The following is a 17290-nucleotide window of genomic DNA, read 5'->3' as shown; positions in this document are numbered from 1 at the left end:
ACAAGATTAAAAGGTAGTTTTCTATTTCTTCATTTCATTTTACAGATGAAAGACTGAGTGAAATAGGGATGTGTCTTGCCCAGAGTCACAGAGTTGCTAAGAGTCTGAGTTCAGATTTGAATTCGTGAAAGATTCAGAGGTCTTTCTGATTCCAAAACCTGTACTCTATCCACTGAGTGAAATCATTGACCTGTGAGATAGTCCATTCTATATACAATATATTAATATATAAAAGTTTTCTTATTTTCTTGTATTAACTAGAGTATGCATAGTAGCTGAAAATACTATTTTATTTTATCCTTTCATCAATATTAATCGAATGAATGAATAAAATTATTCCTGATACAAACTGATACCATGAAAGGATAGGAGATAATTATTCAAATAGGGGTCAACATTCATTAAACAAATGCTTTATTAAGTAGATTTTGAGACATTAAAATATTTTCTGGAGAAACTAAAGACTACTAAAGAGCCAGAAGAGGCTTGTATGATATGTAGTGGTTACTTGATAAAATTATAATTTCTTAGCTATCACCTTAATGAAGACATTTTCCCTCGGAATAAGTAGTTGGCAAGACTAGAACACTGGACAGAAAAAAAAGGCTTCATCACTATCTCCTACTCAAGAGGTGAGTGTTCACAACAATAAGAATAATATGGTATGAAGGCGAAAGTCTTATAATGCTCTGTGATATGAATAATATTAATGAGATAACTTTGTCCAGTAGTTTTGTCGTGAATTCTTTTAATGATGTGAAGTTTGGAATTTTATTTATATTTCCTTGACTGAAGCACAATGACTTAAGGATAATAAAATAATTAATATGCATGCATGCATACATATCAATATATGCATGCATATATATTGATGTATAGATGTAAATGTACACACATGTATGTGTGCATTTATACACGCATGTATGTGTGCTAGTGAGTGCTTATATATGTGGTAGTTGACCATCTTTTAAAATATACACATATTAGAGTAAAATGAGTATGTTTTGGATACTTAGAATATTTTTATAAATTTATGCTCTGTCACATATCATATATAAACATATATAAGCATTTATTTGAGGGATTATCACAATTCATTTCATTTTATTTTATATAGATGAACTGAATGTTGATTTGTATGATATTTTCAGGGAATACTGAAGTAAATTTGGCAGAGCTATTTCCATTAAAGGACTGTGTAGGTTACAAAATATTTTATAAGTATTTTAAATTATAAGCATATTAAAATTTTCTATATTTAAATTATTTTATATATTATTCCAATTCAAGAATATTTTTCTGTGTACTCCAGTCACTGGTGCAAATCATAGTCCCTTTTATAACTTCCTAAAATATTCTTAAGGAAGTGTAATATAAAATTTTAACGGTATTATTTTTCATTGTTGGATTCACGATGAGATAATATACAACCAATAAATCCCAAGCACTTCATTCTAAACATTTTTTACTGTTTGACTTGCCAGAACTCATATTCTGTGGACTTAATCATCAAGCTACCAGAGTCATCTCGCTTCCAAAATAAGTGAAGAATTTTATTATTATTGTTGCAGATGTTAATTAAGATTATATAACGTTGATATTATGAAAAGTTTGTATGGTTCTAGATTTTCATTATTTTAATTTCATAATTATTTTGTAGCTAATGAAGACTGATAAAAATGAAAAGTTTTTATAACATCTGCTTTAATCAATTATTAGTCATGCTATTACTTGCAACAACTCTCAAAACCTTGACTTTGCATAGATTCCAAAGGCAAATGAATGGCTTTCAAAAGCTTGGGAATATGCACGTGCCAATTAATGGTGCAAAAACACCACTTGACATCAAAATATCTCTCATCCCTGTCATCGTTTTCTAGACAAAGAACACATATGCAATCAGGGAGATTCTTTGGGCTTGCTACTGATTATTTTCTTGAACACTACCCAGGGTTAAAATTTCATTTGGGGGATATGATCTTTAGCACCACAATAATCATCCCAGGATAAAATATGAATAAAACCATTCATTTTACCTATGCCCTATTGCTCATCATCAGAGCTTAGAAAGTAGCTTTATATTACTGTCTTAATTTTCCACTGATAAAGATTCCTGTTCCAAAAAGTGTTTGTGAAAACAAAATCGTTAACAGGAACTTCACTTTTAAAGTTGATCTTATTTCCCTCCATTCTAAATCTAATTAAAATATAATAATTTTCTTTACAGATACATTGACTTTTGACCTTTGCTCATACATTGCATAAAGGAAAAAAAATAATGGAAAACAGGAACAATGTGACTGAATTTATCCTCCTAGGACTCACTCAGAATCCTGGGATTCAGAAAATATTGTTTGTTTTCTTCTTATTCATCTATATAATAACCATGGGGGGCAACATTATGATTGTGGTAACAGTCATTTCTAGCCAGTCTTTGAGATCCCCCATGTACTTCTTCCTGGCCTATTTATCTCTTATGGATGCTGTCTATACCACAGCTATTTCCCCCAAAATGATCATAGACTTGCTCTATGAGAAGAAAACTATTTCCTTCCAAGCATGCATGTGCCAGCTTTTTGTTGCACACTTATTTGGGGGTGCAGAAGTCTTCCTCTTAGTGGTAATGGCTTATGACCGCTATGTAGCCATCTGCAAACCCCTGTATTACTTGGCTATCATGAGACGGCGTGTATGTATTCTCTTGTTGGTGGTAGCTTGGAGTGGAGGCTTCCTTCATTCAATGGTTCAGATCCTTTTAATTTTCAGACTCCCCTTCTGTGGCCCTAATGTCATTGATCATTTCATCTGTGATATGTACCCCTTACTGGAACTTGTCTGTGCCAATACCTATATCATTGGACTCTCAGTGGTTGCAAATGGAGGAGCCATCTGTGTTGTTATCTTTACAATGCTGCTTATCTCCTATGGGGTCATCTTACGCTCCCTGAAGACACACAGTCTAGAAAGTAAACGTAAAGCTCTTTCTACCTGCATGTCCCACATTACAGTTGTTGTCTTATTCTTTGTTCCTTGCATTTTCATGTATGTTAGACCTGTCTGTACCTTTTCAATTGATAAAACAATGACTGTGATTTTTACTATCATCACTCCTATGTTGAACCCCTTAATCTACACCCTGAGAAACAAGGAGATGAAGAATGCCATGAGAAAGCTCTGGAAGAGAACAAATGACCCAGTGGAATACTGAGGGTCCCAAAGGAAGCACAAAAGAACTTTTTATACTTAAGACTTGTTTTTTTAGGCAAAAAATGTTTAATGAAGAGACTATCTTTTCTGTCAGTCAGTCAATAGTCAAACGTTTATTTCATCATCAGTTGATTTTTTTGAAAACTCTTTCCTTAGACTATTATGGGTTCTTTAAAAAAGCTATTCATTTTATGCTTGGGGTATTTCTTCATGAGTAATGATTCTGTTCATTCCCTGAAGAAGAGAAATATAATCTATAACCAATACCTATCACAAGGTTGATATTGAAAATTGATTATAGATGGGAAGGCTTATATGTGAATATATTTCCATAATAAGTAAGTAAAATAATTTCTCTATTGCTTTGAATATGTTATCATAATCACATTAGTATATACAGTGCATATCAGTATATAACAGTCAGTAGGAATACATGGTTATATTTTTTCTATAATGTTGTGAGAGACAGTATGTTATTGTGAATAGAAAAATCCACCTCAGCATAAGATAGATGTGGGTTCAAATGTTGTTTTCACTCTTGAGTCACTACATTTTTGAATTACTTAGATAAATTTCTAATATCATGCTATAAAACTATTTGCCAGCTCCATGATAGTATACATTTCTTTAGTAGCTGTTTCCATAGAACTGAAATAACAGGTCTAATATGCTATTCCCATCAACTTCAACAGGCAAGACCATGATCAAAAACTTCTAAAATTGTAACATCAAACATATAGATGACATATAGATGGATGAATATTTTGCTTTGCATAGCGGATGCATGTATACAAACAACACATTTATTGTGAGACAGTGGAGAGAACACTGACTGTCAATGGTCACAACCTTTGTTTAAATCATGTCAGCAATGTTTACTTCCTTTGTGATCTTGGGAAAATCATATAACATCATTGGGTCTTAGTTTTCTCACTAGTAAAGAGGGACTTAAATTAGATGATTTTCTGCAGTTTTAATTATGAAGCTATAATTTAAATTTAGATTAAATTATAATTTACCTTCAAATTTAAATCAATAAAATTTAAATGAGCTATGATTAATCTAGCTAGCTATCCCTCATCATTTGTTAGATATTCATTGAAAAGTTAAACAATGAAAAAAATAAGTTAAACAATGGAGGAAGGAACACATGAGCTATCAAAAGTTGAACATATAGGAATCAGGCAATTTTAAGAGCTGTTCAATCACATTAAGAGTTGCAGCAAGGCCTCCACTGAAGGGCAGAAACAATATCCATTTAAGTCATCAATGAATAGCTCTAAGAGGGACAAGTATTAGATGGAAACACTTGGAAAGACTATATTTTCATGATTACCCCAGTGAGGAGAAATGGAAATGATTGCCTTGTTACAGAATAACATTAAAGTGATGGAAGAGAAAAATCGATGTACTTTGGGGAAAAAACAAAAAGAAACCAAAAAAGAAACCAGACCCTAGAACAGAAAGAAGCACTATAAGGTACAGCATCATAACATGATGAAGGAGCAACCTAAACTTGACAATAGTAATGTGAAATTTATATACTAAGATGAGTTCAATGGGAGGAGGACTGAGTCTTTAATAAAGTTAATCCTTGTAGAAAAGAACTAAAATTGAAGAGGACTTATGTAAATTCCTATAGGAAGCAAGTAAGAGTTTGACTACATTTGATTGCAAATATTTTCTTAATTTTAGTTGTATAAATAAAAAAGTTTTACAAATAAAGTTATTTTAAGGTTAATTTTTATTATGCCTGAGTCATTCTATTGGGAATTTTGTGGACTTTTTACAGAAAGTAAAGATGAGTTTTATGTTACAGTTCCCAGGGTAATGACAAAGTTCACCAAAACTTTATGTAGGTCCTAATGTCTGAAAGGCCATTTTGTCACTGGGGTCAAGTTCTAATATATTTTTCCTATTTTTCTTTGGTCTTTTAATTGAAATAACTCTTAATCAAGAAAATATGAAGATTATTTTATCTAATTATGATAACATAATTGGGGAAGCTTAGGCCCACGTCAAGTTGAGTGGCCTACAGGATACACAACTAATTCTCATCAGAGCTTCCTGTTTCCTTGTCTAAACTTTTTCCATTCAAGTGGAGCAATTACCAGGCATAAATATGATTAGAAGCTTTTTTTTTGTAGTTAATTCAGCATAGAATAAAATTGCAAACCTTAAGTCCTGTGATTATTTTCTAAAATATTTTACCAATATGATGCAAACTGGTCCCAGATCATCCTCATAAAGGAGAAAAATAATTTACTGGAAGCCTGAAAATATGATAATTTTTCAAAAAAAATTCCTGCATTAAAAAAGATTATTGTACTTTTATTATTGTAAACAAAACAGGAATTTTTTTCTAAATGTATTGTGGGAAAAAGTGATGAAAATTTTAGCAAAAAAAATCAATCTTGGGGGCGGCTAGGTGGCGCAGTGGATAAAGCACCAGCCCCGGAGTCAGGAGTACCTGGGTTCAAATCCGGTCTCAGACACTTAATAATTACCTAGCCGTGTGGCCTTGGGCAAGCCACTTAACCCCATTTGCCTTGCAAAAAAACTAAAAAAAAATTTATAAAAATCAATCTTTTCCAGATGTTTTATATTTATATAGATAACAGAGAATCTCTAAGGAACCTCTAGAAATATATTTCCATATTAGAACATCTAGGAGGCATTGTGGATATAGCACCAGTCCTGGAGTCAGGAGGATCTAAGTTCAAATTTGGTATATAAGGAATTATGCTAGGTTTTAGGAATAGAAATTAAATTGTACTTGACCTCAAAAATCTCATTCTATTTGCAAGACAACCAACTGAAAGATTGATAAACACAAAATTAATTAAAAATATAAAGAAATTTCTAGAGAGAAAGAATATTAAAACCTTCAGGAGGAAGGATATGATAAGACCTAAAGAAATATTTAGCCTAATATTTGAAGGAAGCTAGTATTTTGTGAAATGGATTTGAGAAGTGAATACACTCCTACCACATGCAACTTCCTGGTCAAAGGCAAGAAGGAAAATGATGGAAAGCCATTTATATGAAATAATAAGGATGTCATTTTTTTCTACCGAATTAGCAAGTCTATAAAGGATAATAATGCTAATTAAGTCTAATAAAGTATATTAGAAGCTGAGTAAAGATGGCTTTAAATATCAATCAGTATAATTGGGTCTTATTGTTGCTATTTTTATTATTTTGTTTTGCTATATTTTTCTAAATCAGCAATGAAGATTTGTGAGTATGAGATGGCATGGTCATATATGATCTATGAATAGCAACTTGCAACAATGTAAGAATGGATTGGAAAGTGAAGAGACAAGGGGTATGAATTAATTAGAAAAGTTATTCCCAGTTGTATAACAAAGTGGAAGAGATCTGTATTTTGCTATATTTTGTAATTTTGAAAAGACAGAGAAAGGTAGAAGAGATATTATAGTGTTAGACATGAGTATGATAGATGATTTGATAATAATAGTGAGGGACATGAAAAAGCCAGTTTGAATAAGGATAAATTAGGGAAAATGTGAATTCTACTTTTAGTAAGTTGAATTTGAAATGCTTATAGCACTTCATATTAAAGATGCTGAATAGATTTAAGAATGAAAGACTGAACTTCAAAAGAGAGATAAAGTTTGGTTATACTTTATTTGGGATAAGTGATCCTAAAATTATAATTAAACTCATGAAGACTGATGAAGTCATCATAAGAGTTTTAGAGAGAGGACCTGGGAGGCCCTAGATAGAACACAAAATATACACAGTGGACAGAAGAAGAATATTGTTCCAGCAAGGCAGAGCAAGAATGTATGAAGAGAACCAAGAAAGATCTATGTCACAGAAGTTTAGATAATAAAATAGATAAGTAGAAATAGTAGAAAATCATACTAAATGTTGATTAATACATTAGACTGAGAGTGGAGAAAGAATATTTAGAAGTTAAAACTCATACAGCTTTCTTAGGACTAGGAATCAAAGTTATAGGGAAATAAATTGAGTGAGTCTCCAACTACATTTTTCATTTTTCTTTAAGAGAAAGAGTCAGTGTGCAGAATGAAGGAACTAACTCTAAGGGTAAATTGAACGACAGATGGAAATAAAGGGATGATCATGCAGCAAGTTCTCATAGGAAATGGGAGAGGGTATGATGAAGAACTTCAGTAAAAGGGTTAATTTTGACAAAGAGAAGAAATATCTCTTGAATAGGGACTGAAGATAGTGAGAAAAATGGGGGAGTAGATGATGAAGAGGGACTTTGATGTCTCACATAGCAAGAAAAAAGGGATGGTTGAATCCTTTCAGACCATGGCGGGGTTAAAAATTATAGAGTTCTGATTCTTTATTTTGGGTTATGAGGATATGCTAAAAATTAATCGGTTTCCCCTTAGTTATCTAATCATTGTTTTCTTCCTTGAGGATACTTTAATATCTAATCGTTTGTAGGTGTGGGTTGGTAGCATAATTCTCTAGTTCATCTTCTGAGACTTCATTGTTTTCCAATTTGTCATCATTTGAATGGATGAAGGGAATGAGTTCATGCTTATTTCTTATATGCACATAAACAAAAGTTCCTAGGGATATTTTTAATGAAATGCAGGAATATTTTTTGACTATTCACTATTTTTGACATAACCAAGTTCTATATTTTTTTATTTTTAGATTTTGGGGAGTTAAAATGGTAGCACGTAAATCCACATCATTTGGGAATTTACTCTGGGGTTTCCTTTCATTATCATAATTGAAATATATATATAATATATATATTTTTATAAATACAAATCTGTTTTATCACTGAAATCCTTTTAAATCAATCTCTCCTTTGTTATAAGGATTTAACCAAAGATAAAGAGGAAGGCAGATTCTGATATATCTCCTGCACTTCTGAATACTAGAATAAGAAATTTCAAGGTAAAATCAAAGTCTTCCATAAGAATGAGAAAAACTGTAATAAATGATAAAAAGTTTCTGTAAGAACAATAAGCTTTTTTAAATATATATATATATACTTTTTTTTATATTTGCCAGCATTTTGACAGAAGTGGTTTAATAGCATTTTTGTAGTTATGGCTGAAAGATCCTTGTATCCCCAATCCCTCTGTACCCTCTCAAATATAGATTAGTATACTTCACAAACCCAAGTAGTAAATCCACTATTGACTCCTTCAATCTTCCAAATAAAATACCGTTAAAACAGAGACGGAGCTTATGTATACATTGTAGACACAGTAGTTGGCTGAATGATTATAATGAATGGCATGGAAGCATTAAATATAGAGATAATTTTACTTTTGTGGTTATTTTTAAAATTTCCTTTTCAATGAGTACAGGTTTTTCTAATGTTTTTGGTGAGAAGCTGCCACTGACAAGGTAGCAAGATCATGCCTCAGTGTTTGTAATGCTATATAAATATAAAAATGATCAAGTATAGAATTCTATTAAGCTTACTCTTCTCCTGAGGTAAATGAAATATATGAAGAAATATGTAGGACTCATTTCTGAGAAGGGTTGAGAAGTGTTATAGTGGAAAAACAAACCAAAAAAATGCACTTCTAGTCAGGAGATTTGGGGTTATTTCCTGACTAAACAAACATTGTTTAAGAGTCTTTTCAAAGAAGTTCTTTATCGTAACATAGCACTAAAGAATGCAAAATAGAGAGCAATGACATAAAGCATTTCATTCATAAGATATTTATTTGCCTTTAGCTACATAGAATAGCTAAGATGTTCAGTGGATATAGAACCAGGCCTGGAGTCAGGAAGATCATCTCCCTGAACTCCCATCTGGCCTCAGTCACTATTAACTTGTGACCCTGGGCAAGTTTGAACCCTATTTACTTCAGTTCCTTATCTATACATTGGACTGGAGCAGGGAATGGTAAACTATGTTGGTATCTTTGCCAAGAATGGCCTAAATGGGGTCATTAAGACATCTGAAAGAACAATGAAAATTCAAGACATTAACAAAGAGCTAAATTTGAGTTTTAAACCAGAGCTTATCTTTCATTACACAAAGAATCATAGAAATTATGAGTTGTAGGGCACCTCCATAACCTGTCTAGTACAGTCTATATACAACCTACACATATAGAAATTCCCATTATAATATAATACTCAAGGAATTAGTCAGTGGGCTACCATTCTGAATTTGAGAACTCACCACAGATAAATAATTTAATCTGCTGGAGTCTAGTTTTCTCATCTCTACAATGGGGATAATATTGTTACTACATACTCATTTGGTCACAAGATATGTTTGTGGTACAGTACAGCTTAAAGTATGATAAAGTAGCGTATGTCCGTGCTGTTGGTGACTAGAACTGACCCCTGCATTGTCTTTGAAACCTAATTAGTAGTGAATTACTAGTAGACTGATTGAATTGTTCACCATTAGTCAGTTGTTTTATCATAATGACATGGCTTGTTAGGAAATAGTATTAATTTGCACCTCATTAAAACTAATACTGTTAAAAGATTTCTTTTTTTTCTTTTTTCTTTTTTTAATTTATTTTTATTAAAGATATTATTTGAGTTTTACAATTTTCCCCCAATCTTGCTTCCCTCCCCCCCACAGAGAGCACTCTGTCAGTCTTTACTTTATTTCCATGTTGTCCCTTGATCTAAATTGGGTGTGATGAGAGAGAAATCATATCCTTAAAGAGAAGTCTTAAGAGGTAACAAGATCAGACAATAAGCTATGTTTTTATTTTCTAAATTAAAGGGAATAGTCCTTGCACTTTGTTCAAACTCCACAGCTCCTTATCTGGATACAGATGGCACTCTCCTTTGCAGAGAGCCCAAAATTGTTCCCCATTGTTGCACTGATGGAATGAGCGAGTCCTTCAAGGTTGAACATCACTCCCATGTTGCTGTTAGGGTGTACAGTGTTCTTCCCGTTCTGCTCATCTTACTCAGCATCAGTTCATGCAAATCCCTCCAGGTTTCCCTGAAATCCCATCCCTCCTGGTTTCTAATAGAACAATAGTGTTCCATGACATACATATACCACAGTTTGCTAAGCCATTCCCCAATTGAAGGACATTTACTGGATTTCCAATTCTTTGCCACCACAAACAGGGCTGCTATAAATATTTTTGTACAAGTAATGTTTTTACCCTTTTTCCTCATCTCTTAGAACCAGTAGTGGTATTGCTGGGTCAAAGGGTATGCACATTTTTGTTGCCCTTTGGGCATAGTTCCAAATAGCTCTCCAGAAGGGTTGGATGAGTTCACAGCTCCACCAACAGTGTAATAGTGTCCCAGATTTCCCACATCCTTTCCAACAATGATCATTATTCTTCCTGGTCATACTGGCCAATCTGAGAGGTATGAGGTGGTACCTCAAAGAAGCTTTAATTTGCATTTGAAAAGGATTTCTAACCAGAAACTAGTAATTTCTTTCTAATGATTCACTTTCTATGTCTACACACAAGAGCTACCACATAATTATCTCCTGAAAAATCTCTCGGTTTTGTTTTTGTTTTTGTTTTTTTGCTATTCTTATTTCATCAAACTGAAGATGTTTAGCAATACTTTTTATACATTTCATTTCTAGAAAATGAATCAGGGGCAACTAAGTGTCACAGGGGATAGAGCACTGGTCTTGGAGTCAAGAGGAACTGACTTCAAATCTGACCTAGTAATTACCTAGTAATTAATAATTACCTAGCTGTATGATCTTAAGTAAGTCACTTAACCTCATTGTATTGCAAAAAAACAAAAGAAATTATATCGTTCTGTTGACTTCTATCATAAAATAGGGCATGCTTTCATACAATGAATTATATACTTCACGAATAATTCTCCCAAATCTTTGATATGGGATAAATTAACTTGTTGGGAACTGGCAAAACAATTCGTTCCATCTCTAAACCTTTGCATATCTAGCTGCTAGTTCCTTCTGAGTAAAATTAATTTGAATGTATTAATTAAATATTTTGTATTTACATGTTGTTTTCTCCTATGGAATATAGTTTTTTCAAGTGCAAATATCTATCCATTTTGTGTCCTTAATATTTCACCTGTAGTTGTTTAATAAATTCTTTTTGATTGAATTTAATGCATTTAAGTAAAGTAAAAAAAAAGTATGTCTTCACTGTTTCAGAGATATACTGTCAATATCTCTCAGTACATTGTGTAGGTATACATCACAGTTGTCTTCTTCTTTGTCCCTTGTATTTTCATGTATGTTAGGCCTGTCTGCATTAGACCCATTGATAAATCTCTAGCTTTTGTTTTATGCTATTATCACTCAATGTTGAATCCTTTGATCTACAGTCTAAGAAACAAAGAGATAAAAGATGCCATGAGGAAGCTTTGGAACAGAAAAGTGGTGTCCAATTGTAAGATAATGGATGCCCTGATCAAGCAGTGATGTCTCACAACAGAAAAGACTTAAAGATTGTACAATTCCTAAAATTTGGGTGGGGGGGACTAAGTAAGCAGATCCTGAATATGTGACCAAAAAAATAAAGCTTTCTGCAATTAGCCCTAAAAAAATGCCAGTTTTGTTGTTATAGGAATTATTTCTTTAAGAGAATCATGATTTCATGAAAAAATGTCCTCCATATCTAGCTAGAAAAGTAAATCTAATTTTTCTCATTAATTTTTTGCTTCTATTTTTCTGCAACATGTCTAACACAGGAATATGTGTGCATGACTTCATATGTACAATGGCTATTGCATTTCTTGCCTTTTCAAGGGGTGGAAAAGAAGCTACAAGGAGGGAAATTATTTGAAACTAAAAATAAATTTTGAAAAAGAGTATCATAGTTCATCTAGGAAATATTGACTTTAAGTGATAATTTTAAGAACATTCATCTCTTCTAATGAAGTTACAAAGTAAATATTTTTAATAATATTAGTCAAATATATTTGATGATAGAAATAGATATGTCATATGGTGTGCTTGTGGCATGGCAATGGATATTCTATAGAAGAGAAAGACAAGCTAATCTATCTCTCTGTTATCTCGAAGTTATTTCTGCTCTGTTGATTCATTTGGAAAATATTAACTTTAAGTGATAACTTAAGGACAATGATTTCATCTAATGAAGAAACAAAGTAATTATTTCAAATAATATAGGTCAAATGTATTTAATGATAGGAATAGATATGTCATATGGTGTGCTTAGAGTGTGGCCATGGATATTCTATAGATTTAAACTCAGATATGCCTGACTCCAGGGCCAGTGCTCTATCCATTGCGCCACCTAGCTGCCCCCAATTTTTCGATTATCTTGAAGTTATTTTTGTTTTGTTTTCTATATAAACTAACAGACTTCATAAGCAATGTTTAATTTTATCATTCTAACACTATATATCAAGGTTTCTAATATTATGTAAATCTGGTGATATAGAAATATATTTAAGCAGGGAATTTTTAAATTATATTTGTATATTCTAAATATGAAAAAAATGTGATCTGATATTTTGGAATCATATAGCATGTTCTAATTTTTTAAGATAGTTATATTAGGGGCAGCTAGTTGGTGCAATGGATAGAGCACAGGCCTTGTATTCAGGAGGACCTGAGTTCAAATCCAGCCTTAATAATTAATAATTATTAATAATTACCTAACTGTGTGACCTCAGGCAAGTCACTTAACCACATTGCTTTGCTCCCCCAAAAAAAGTAGAAGAAAAAAGAAGATAGTTATATTAAAAAATAATCAAATTGTGAGTTGTGTTTATTATCTTATTTTTTGTAAAAGAAAGGTAACATGGTATAGTAGATAGAGTTTTAGAGCTGTATTATAGAAGTACTAGACAACTAGGTGGTACAATGGATAGAGCACCAGCCCTGTAGGCAGGAGGACCTGAGTTCAAATCCAGAATGAGACACCTAATTATTACCTAGCTATGTGACCTTGGGCAACTCACTTAACCCCACTGCCTTGTAAAGCCCCCCCAAAAAATAAGTACTAGATTTAAGTCACCTCAGTCTCTTTATGAATTATTTAACCACCCCTAACTTTTATAATTATTTCATTATTATGAATAGCAACAAAAAATAGTGACTATATTTTCTTTGGGTTTTGTATATACATCTCCAATCCAAGATGTTATGAGATTATTTTTTTGTTGGTTTGTTTTCATTAGTATTTGATGTCTTTTATATTATGGCACATCTGTAATTTTATATGACCTATTTTTTGGAGCTCTATAGCCATTTTGTAAAATGTAAATCCATCCTAGTAATAATCTCAATGAAACAATTTTCAGTAGAAATCAAGAAGCAATGGGGATGACAGAAAACTGTGTGATTGATTGAACTATTATTTTTTTCAGGTAAAAATATAAAATAAAAATTTGATGCTCATCATTTTGTGGATCATTTATGTCTGAGTGATTTTCCGTAACAACTTATTTGACCTAATACCATTAGAAATTTACTCCAAGAATGTTAAAATCTCAAGCTGCACATTGTATATTTTTCAGTTTCTGCTGAATAATCAGGCGACCAAAACAGTTCTAAATAAGTAAGTTATGTGTTATTTTTAAACACTGTTGTGTGTTTCACTGTTTCCATGATATCCTTCCATGATCTTCATTGATTATCTAGTCTGGATAGCCCAAGAGCTGAAATTTTTTGTGCTACTGTGGTTCTTCCTTCTTCCAATAATGTATAAATAGAATTGGGACTTGTTAAGATGATAATTATGGTGGTGGTGATGATGGTGGTAGTGGTGATAATGAATATAATAATACTTGATATAATGGTAGGGTAGTGATTAAACAAATCAAATAGGGATATAGAGAAATAATGGAAGGCTATTTAATTCTAAGATTTTGTTTTCTTGAGTCCAAAATAGTGATTCTTGAAAATCATCAAAGGATCACACTTTTTTCTAATCAATTTTGTTTTGTCCTTTGTCTAACACTTTCCCCCAAGGACTATTTTGTTGAAAGAATTAAATGCATCTTGGTTTTGCAGAAATTTGTCTGTTCAGTTTTAAGAGGGAAAATGTTTAAGGTAAAAATGGCTCAGTTGATCCAAATGGAAGAATGTCAATGATATTTCTCACATGGACATGTATTCAATCATAAAGATTTATTATTAATATAATTATTTTAGGAAGAACAAGAAGTCCTCTGGTCAAGAGGACAGAGAGAAGTCAGACACTTTCTAAAGCTCTCCTGGGTTTCTTTGAGAAAAGATATTATTGAGTTTCTTAACAGATTTTGGGGCTTCAGAATCCACAAAAGAACACAATGAAACAAATTACAATAAGGTGTGTCACAGGGGGAGCATAAGTGTACAGAGCAGAGAAGAGAAACAGTACATGGGTGGCAGGGGAAGGCAGGGACTAAACTGAGGTACTTGAATATGGGGGGTTCTCCAGTGGATAATCTTGAATTTCAGACTTAGTGGGTTGGCTTTGCAGTGGGTGCACTGGGAGAGCTCTACTATGTATATCCAGGCTCTCCTGAAATAATCCAACTTGAAAGGCAAGCACCTGATGTTCACAGCTCAGAGGACCTGGCATTCCAATGTGGCCAACCCAGAGAGAAGACCAGGTCTTTCCACAATTCCCAACAATCCAGGGAGGGGGTGACTGACATCCGCAGCATAGACAGTCCAGAGAGAGAGAGCCTCTGGCACTCCTTATTGTTTGATTCACTGAGTAACCCCCTGGAGTTCCTAGCATTGATGGCCCCTAGTAAGCCTCTAATGGTTCTTAACACTGAAGATCTGAGAGTAAGGCCTTCCCTCAACATAAGACCTTTGGGAAGGGGAACAGTAATAAATACCAAAATGAGTAAGAAAGATAAGAGGAAAGCAGGGTCTATTGAGTTTCCTTGGTGAAAAAGATGGGTACAAACACCATAACAGAAATGGATGACAGAGAGGGTGTACCATATGTGAAATTTCAGAGGACAATATGAAATGGTCTCTAGACCAGAAAAAAATTCTTGGAAGGGCTAACAAAGGATTTTAAAGGTCAAATGGAAAAACTGGAAAAAGCAATCCAAGAAAAAATTAATATTTTGCAACCAAAAGTGATGAAAGAAAAAGAATTTTAAGAAATACATTTGAAAAAATGCAAAAAGAAAATAATTCCTCCAAAATACAATCCTGCAAATGGGAAAAGTTAGAATTAACCAAATGGAAAAGAAAATGTAAAAACTGACTGAAGAAAATAGCTCCATGAAGAATAGACTGGGGCTAGTGGAAGCTAAGAAATCCTTGAGATAACAAGAACCAGTCAAACAATTTTTTTTTAAAAAAACTGAAAAAAAAGTATAAGATCATAGTGAAATACCTGACTGGTAAAACAATTGACCTGGAAAATAGAACCAGGACTGATAATTGAAGAAGTATTGGACTACCTGAAAGTCATGATCAAAGAAAAAGAGCCTGGATACTGTTTTATAGGAAAACAGCAAGGAAAACTGCAAGGGCAAAATAATAATTGAAAGAATTCACCATTCACACCCTGAAAGAGATACCAAAATGAGAATGCCAAGGAAAATGTAATGCAATTCCAGAATTATCAGATCAAGGAGAAAATCCTACAGGTGGTTATAAAGAAGCAATACGTGTACCAAGGAGCCAGAGTCAGAATTACTTAGGACCTGACTGCATTAACCTTAAAGGGTCCAAGGATCTGGAATATGATATTCCAGGGCAAGGAGCATGGATTCCAATCAAGAATCAACTACCTAGAAAAATTGAGTATACACTTTTTTTGGGGGGGGGGAGCTGGATATTTCGTGAAATAGGGCATTTTCAAATGTTCCTGAGGAAAATAACAGAGTTGAACAGAAAATTTGATCTTCAAACAGAAGACTCAAGAAATACATGAAACGTAAATAGGGGAAAAGAAAAAGATTGTTATTCAATAAGATTAAACTGTTTACATTCCTACATGGGAGACAGATAACCATAAATCTTCAAAATGGTTACTATATTAGTGGGTGTATACTTATGTTGAAAGTATGAACATAAGTTGATGTTGATGGGACGATTTAAAAACAAATTAAGACATTATAAAAAGGTGGTTTATAACAAGAAAGAAGGAAGGAGAAGACAGAATGGGGGTAAATTACATCACATGAAGAAGTGGAAAGAACATATTACAATAGAAAGAAGGGAGGGGTTGAGAATTCCTTGAATCACACTTATATTTGGATCAAAGAGAGTATAACAGACACTTGGGCTTGGGAATGTATCATACCTTTCAGTTATTGGAGGGAGGGAAAGGAGCTAATAAAAGGAGGGAAGGAAGAATGGAAAAAGGGAAAGGGGAAAGAAAAGGTAGGTTGGCTTATAGAAGAGGGGACAGATTGAGGAAGGTGATATTCAGAAGCAAAACATTAGTCAGAAGGGATAGGTTGAAAGGAAGGTGAAAAGTAAAAATAAAGAGAACATAACATGGATTGCAATATAGAGTTAGTAATTATAACTGTGAATGAGAATGGGATGAACTCTCCCATAAAACAGAACCTGGCAGCAGAGTAGATTAAAAAGTAGGTTAAAAATCAGAATATTTCAATATACTGTTTACAAGAAACACATTTGAACCAGTGAGATACACACAGGGTAAAAGTAAAAGATGGTAGCAGAGTAGTTTGTTCTTCAGCTGAAGTGAAAAAAGTAAGGGTAACAATCCTTATCTCAGGCAAAGCAAATACATAAATAGATCTCATTAAAAGGGATAAGGAAGGACACTTCATCCTACTATTAATAACATACCAAACATGTATGCAACAAATTCTTAGGGGAGCATGAGTTACAGGAAGACATAGACAGCAAAACTGTATTGATGGGGAGCCAGAACCTCCCTTTCCCAGAATTAGATAAATCTAACCATAAATTATGGTTAGTTAATTTTTTTTCTAAAAAATAGTATCCAGTATGGTTAGATAATAGAAGTTAAAAGAGGTAAGCAGAATGTTAGAAAAGTTATATATGATAGACCTCTGGAGAATATTGAGAGAGAAAGGAATATACCATTTTTTCCTATGATACAAGGCACCTACGCAAAAATAGGCATAGAATCCTCATAATCAAATGAGGAAAAATATCTAATGCATCATTTTCAGGTGATGATACAGTAAAAACCACCTACAATAAATG

General features: G+C 33.0%; 1 protein-coding gene and 1 pseudogene across 2 annotated transcripts; both read left to right on the top strand.

The window, feature by feature from the left end:
- The first annotated feature begins 2278 nt into the window (after positions 1-2278).
- On the top strand, positions 2279-11581 carry LOC141517065 (olfactory receptor 4A15-like). Of its 2 annotated transcripts, XM_074227994.1 has the most exons (2): positions 2279-3171; positions 11518-11581. In XM_074227994.1, the coding sequence occupies exons 1-2, from the start codon at positions 2279-2281 to the stop codon at positions 11579-11581; spliced, it is 957 nt and encodes a 318-aa protein (XP_074084095.1). The 2 variants fall into 2 exon arrangements, with proteins under 2 accessions (XP_074084095.1, XP_074084096.1); XM_074227995.1 differs by lacking the exon at positions 11518-11581 and having other exon boundaries at positions 2279-3208.
- Positions 11582-15316: 3735 nt separating this feature from the next.
- LOC141519063 (olfactory receptor 4A15-like) overlaps positions 15317-17290 on the top strand; it is a 10306-nt pseudogene continuing 8332 nt past the window's right edge.

This window comes from Macrotis lagotis, chromosome 3 (assembly GCF_037893015.1).
Source record: "Macrotis lagotis isolate mMagLag1 chromosome 3, bilby.v1.9.chrom.fasta, whole genome shotgun sequence".
Lineage (NCBI taxonomy): Eukaryota > Metazoa > Chordata > Mammalia > Peramelemorphia > Peramelidae > Macrotis > Macrotis lagotis.
This window is presented reverse-complemented; position numbering and strand designations above follow the sequence as displayed.